The 4,733-nt window shown below is 46.9% G+C and overlaps 1 protein-coding gene across 1 annotated transcript in view; it reads left to right on the forward strand.

Annotated features, from left to right (window-relative positions):
* Nucleotides 1–4,416, forward strand: part of LOC109836261 (glycine-rich protein 5-like) — a 5,007-nt gene extending 591 nt beyond the window's left edge. The window contains exon 3 of the mRNA XM_020404122.1: nucleotides 4,319–4,416. Within this exon, the coding sequence (XP_020259711.1) occupies nucleotides 4,319–4,416 (98 nt within the window). The remainder of the gene's footprint in view (nucleotides 1–4,318) is intronic.

Raw genomic sequence — 4,733 nt, forward strand, 5'->3', positions numbered from 1 at the left:
AAGCATATAGTGCGCGGCTTTTAAGCCGCGACAGTTGTCGTGTCGCTGGGGTACTGAAAGCGCGACAGCTTGTCGTGTCGCGGCTTGGCGCGCTGCATTAGGGTGCCGCGGCTATGTTAAAGGAGTTTGCCAGCAGTTACGGAAAAGTTATATGATGATTTTGAGCCCAACGTGCGCATTTACAGAAACAGGAACGTGTGCTGACGTGGACAAGCAGATTAAACCACGAAAAAAGGTGTGTTATAAAGTCGTGGGGGAGCGGTTTTAAGCACGATCAAACATGCTGTAACTGCCTCTTCGGCCGCGGCAGCTTACACTGCGCCGCCAAATAGCCGCGGCAGTGTAGACTGCAGCGGCCAAAGAGGGAAAACGGCCAGTCAGTTATTTTCGCCTCCGTTTCACTGTGGATGCACTGAGAAGCCCTATAATAACTCCTAGGCACGAATTTAAAGGACAGGAGAGCATTTTTGGAGCAGAGATACTGAGTCTTAGTTGATTTTTCTTGAGAAAGAAAGAAGAATTTTCACCCTCTGAACAAGCATCATTTGGTGAATCTAGAGATCTAAGCTCAGACTTGATCTTTGAAGAACGGACATCTTACATCGATAGCATATTCGTTTTCAAATCTTTACTCATAAACGAAGGAGCAGATCCTTAAACAACCTCTCGATTACGAATCGGTGTGGTCCACGAACTAACATTCACGGCACAGGCCAAAGTTCCCAACAAAGCAGAGTTGATTTAACAATTTTCATGTGTTATTTTCTTCGATGAGTTGTATTTTCTTTTATTTTCATTGTAATCTTTTAAACGACTCGAGTTTTATGGAATCTGCAATGGAAAACAACTTTCGCTGAAAACACTCTCCCCATGGATATAGGCAAATTGTCGAAAGTATATCTCTGTGTTTGGTATTGATTTGTCGTATTTGCGTTGAATTGTGCTCGGTGTGTGGTTGGTTCTCTTCTCCCGCTGATCACAGATTTGTTCCGTGTGCTGAGTACGCTTTTCCGCATAGGCGTGTAACATGTGCAAGTGCAAAACCCCAAGTTCAATAATCCCAAATTTTTCTAGTGCTATGGTTTAGTTTTCGTGTGTTACGCATTTAAATTTGGATGCTTAACAATGCAACGATTTGCTATTCATGTTTACTTAAGAAAAAAATAAGTGGATTCGGATCTTTTCCACTACCACAACAAAAGTTTCCTGCATTACAATTGACTAGTCTATAGACTAGTAGACATAGAGATGCATCAGTCTTAACGTAACACCCTAAATACATTTTTCTTTCATTTAATTGTGAAGATTGAAAGGGGTCGATATAGCACTCATCTGTTGAACTTGCTGTTCAAAAATAAGATGGCCATTTTAATGCAAAGGCACGCATCACGTAACAGCCCGTATCGGCGTGAAGCTAATTTTGCGCTGTAGGAGAGCATTCATTCAGGTGAACAAGCTTCATAGTCTCCGATAATAGTAGATATACACCAAATTACTTGCCAACATTTAATTCACCCATCAGCCCCCAAATTAATTGCAAACAATCAATTAATTGCAACCTAATATTGATCCGTTATCCATCTCTTCTCTTTAAATCCACCCCAACTGCCGGCGATATCTCATAGCTCATTAATCAATACCCACCACACGTAATATTAGCTTTGCATTTTATTTTTCAGATGATGCAACCGCGCCAGTTGGAGCTTCATTTAATGCGATTTTGTCTAATATAGAATCACTCACTCTCGTAATTCTTCGTTCCAAAACAAAAATTTTACCACATGCGGTCATAGTAGGCCGATTTTCCTCGTAGATTATTGGCTTGAGTGCTTTTTTTGATGTTTTCGGGAGGGAGCTAGTAGCGTCGAAGGTATCCTGCCGAGAGTTTCTTTTTTGGGGGAAAGGGTGGATGGTTATGGGGTGCGTTTGGTAAAGGTGGTGGTTTATGGAGGGCAGGCGGCGGCGGGCGTCGGAGGTTGGTGGTGGCTTGGACGGCGGTGCCGGAGGTGGGTTTGGTAAGGGTGGGGCGTATAGGAGAGGTTTTGGAAAGGGTGGTGGTTTTGGTGGTGGGTTGGAGGCGGGGCGGGCGGGGTGGTGGAGGGATAGGTGGTTGGAATAGGATAAAGGTGGAGGAATAGGGTGTTGGGATTTGGAAAAGGAGGAGGAATTTGGAGGAGGATAGGCAAAGGCAGGAGGAATTGGAGGAGGGATAGCGCAAAGGGGAGGGATAGGGGTGGATAGGCAAAAGGTTGGAGGGAATTGGGGTGGTATAGGCAAAGTGGTGGCTTTGGTGGTGGTGTAGGCAGGGAGGGAATTGGAGGTAGGACGGGGGAATTAAGGAAAGGGGAGGAATTTGGTGCGGTGGAGTAGGCGCAAGAGGAGGGAATGGGGGAGGAATAGGCAAAGGTGGAGGATTTGGTGGCCATTGGACAAGGTGGCGGGATTGGTTGGTGGTAATTGGAAAGGGTTGGCGGAATTCGGTGGTTGGATTGGTTGGTGGTATGGCAAAGGTGGGAATTGGTGGTTGGTCCGGTGTTGGAGCGCGTGAGGAATCGGACAGGCGGGTGTGCCGGAGGAGGCTTCGGAAAGGGCGGTGGCTTGGAGGGGGCATTGGATGTCGTAGGATATCGGTGGGGGTGTGGTGTGAGGATTTGGTAAGGGTGGGGGAATATGGTGGCGTGGAATTGGTTCCGGCGGGGTTTTGGTGGTGCGAGGCGGCCGGTGGAGCCGGCGGTGATTCGGAAAAGGGCGGTGCGCTTTTGGAGGAGGCTTCGGAGGAGGTAGCGGTTTCGGCGCGGCTGGTTTGGAGGTGGTTTTGGTGGCGGCGGCGGTGGCGGTGGAGGAATTGGAGGTGTCATTGAGGAATAGACACCCGCTACACAGTTAGTACGTTGCATGCATAGTAGTACGTCGAGTCGAAGATGCCAATTGCTCTCTTGTTACGTCACGAGGAACCATGTGTAACCTAATAAATGTGTTTGTTGTATTTGAACTGTTTGTACTTTTTTCAACTTACCATTGTTAAGAAAATTTGCCGTGTAATCAGTTTGTGTCTTGTTGATAATTGTTGCGGATGAAATATCAGTAAAATAAAGTTTACTATCTTTTGATCTTATTGGTTATGCTTTAAGTGGACAACATGACGTGAATGTTCTCTTCACATCGAATCGACCTAAAAGCGCCCAATTTAGCCCAAAATAAGCTAACTGGCATTTAAATTGGATAAAGCCTCTCTCTTCGCAGTGCAGTGTTTCTCCTTCGCATCGACTTTTTTTTTTTAAAAGAAAATAGGGCATTTCCCTTGTTAGGTTGAGGGTGGATACCAACCTACGACGGCGGAGGAGCTCCGACGAGCTCCAGGTTGGAGCAGGCGAGCGTCGACTCAGCGAATTCGACGACGAACGCGATGGTGGCGTTGGCAAACGCGACCCTCGGTAGGCGAACGCGACCCTCAGATGGCGAACGCGAGCTTCAGTTGGCGATCTCCGACCCCCGCGTTCGAGCGCTCGACCCTCGCGTCCAGCGGTGCCGACCTCAGCGTCTGGCGCTCCCACATCCGCGTCCGAGTTCGTGCGCTGGCGACAGGCTGTCGCCAGCCGACCTCAGCGTCTGGCGCTCCCACATCCGCGTCCGAGTTCGTGCGCTGGCGACAGGCTGTCGCCAGCCCACCCATCAACCCCGGCTATAAATAGAACCCCCAACCCTAGGGTTTTGTTGCTTCTCTCCCCTGATTTTTCTTCTGGCGGCGGAACTCCCAGAAACGCAGCAGCGTTCTTTTCCTCTCCATTGAAATCGCAGCAGCGATTTGGGCCTTTTTCTCCAGCTCTCAATTGTGAGTTTTGAGGGGAGATTAGAAAGAGATTAGAGAGAGAGAGAAGAAAAGAGGGGTTTATATATTGTGGATATTATTTAATCTCAAGTGAGAAATTCAAAGGGTTTATTCCCTTTAATATTAACACTGTAGCTACAGTGTTCAATTTGAGAAATCTCAGTTTAGGGATTTGCTCGTGATTTGTAATTTCTTGTTTGATTAAGAAGAAATTGACTGTGTGGCTCCCGAGGACGTAGGCAGTTGCCGAACCTCGTAAAACTTGGTGTACTGTTCTTTATTCTGCGTTTCTGTTGCATTAGGGGATTTAGGCGTTAAATTCCCAACAACTGGTATCAGAGCGTGAAACGATCTAGAGGAAGTCAGATTCAAGTGGGAGCCATGGCCGCAGATGAAGGAAAGGTGAGATTAGAGAAGTTTGATGGATCAGATTTCGGATTTTGGAAAATGCAGATAGAGGATTATCTGTATCAGAAAAATCTGTATCAGCCTCTCTCGGGGAAGAAGCCGGAGGGTATGGAGGAAGAAGATTGGAATCTTCTGGACAGAAAAGCCCTCGGAGTTATCAGATTGACATTAACTCGTAATGTTGCGTTTAACATAGCGAATGAGAAGACCACAGCGGGTCTTATGGCAGCACTCGTAAATATGTATGAGAAGCCATCAGCCTCAAATAAAGTCCATTTGATGAGGCGGTTGTTCAATTTGAAAATGGCGGAAGGTGCACCGGTAGCACATCATCTCAATGAACTCAATACAGTCACGACCCAATTGAGTTCAGTTGATATTGAGTTTGATGAGGAAGTTAGGGCGCTGATACTTTTGTCTTCCCTACCAGAGAGTTGGAACGCTACAGTCACAGCTGTGAGTAGCTCATCGGGAAAGAAAAAGTTAAAGTTCAACG

This window comes from Asparagus officinalis, chromosome 4 (genome assembly GCF_001876935.1).
Source record: "Asparagus officinalis chromosome 4, Aspof.V1, whole genome shotgun sequence".
Taxonomy (NCBI): domain Eukaryota; kingdom Viridiplantae; phylum Streptophyta; class Magnoliopsida; order Asparagales; family Asparagaceae; genus Asparagus; species Asparagus officinalis.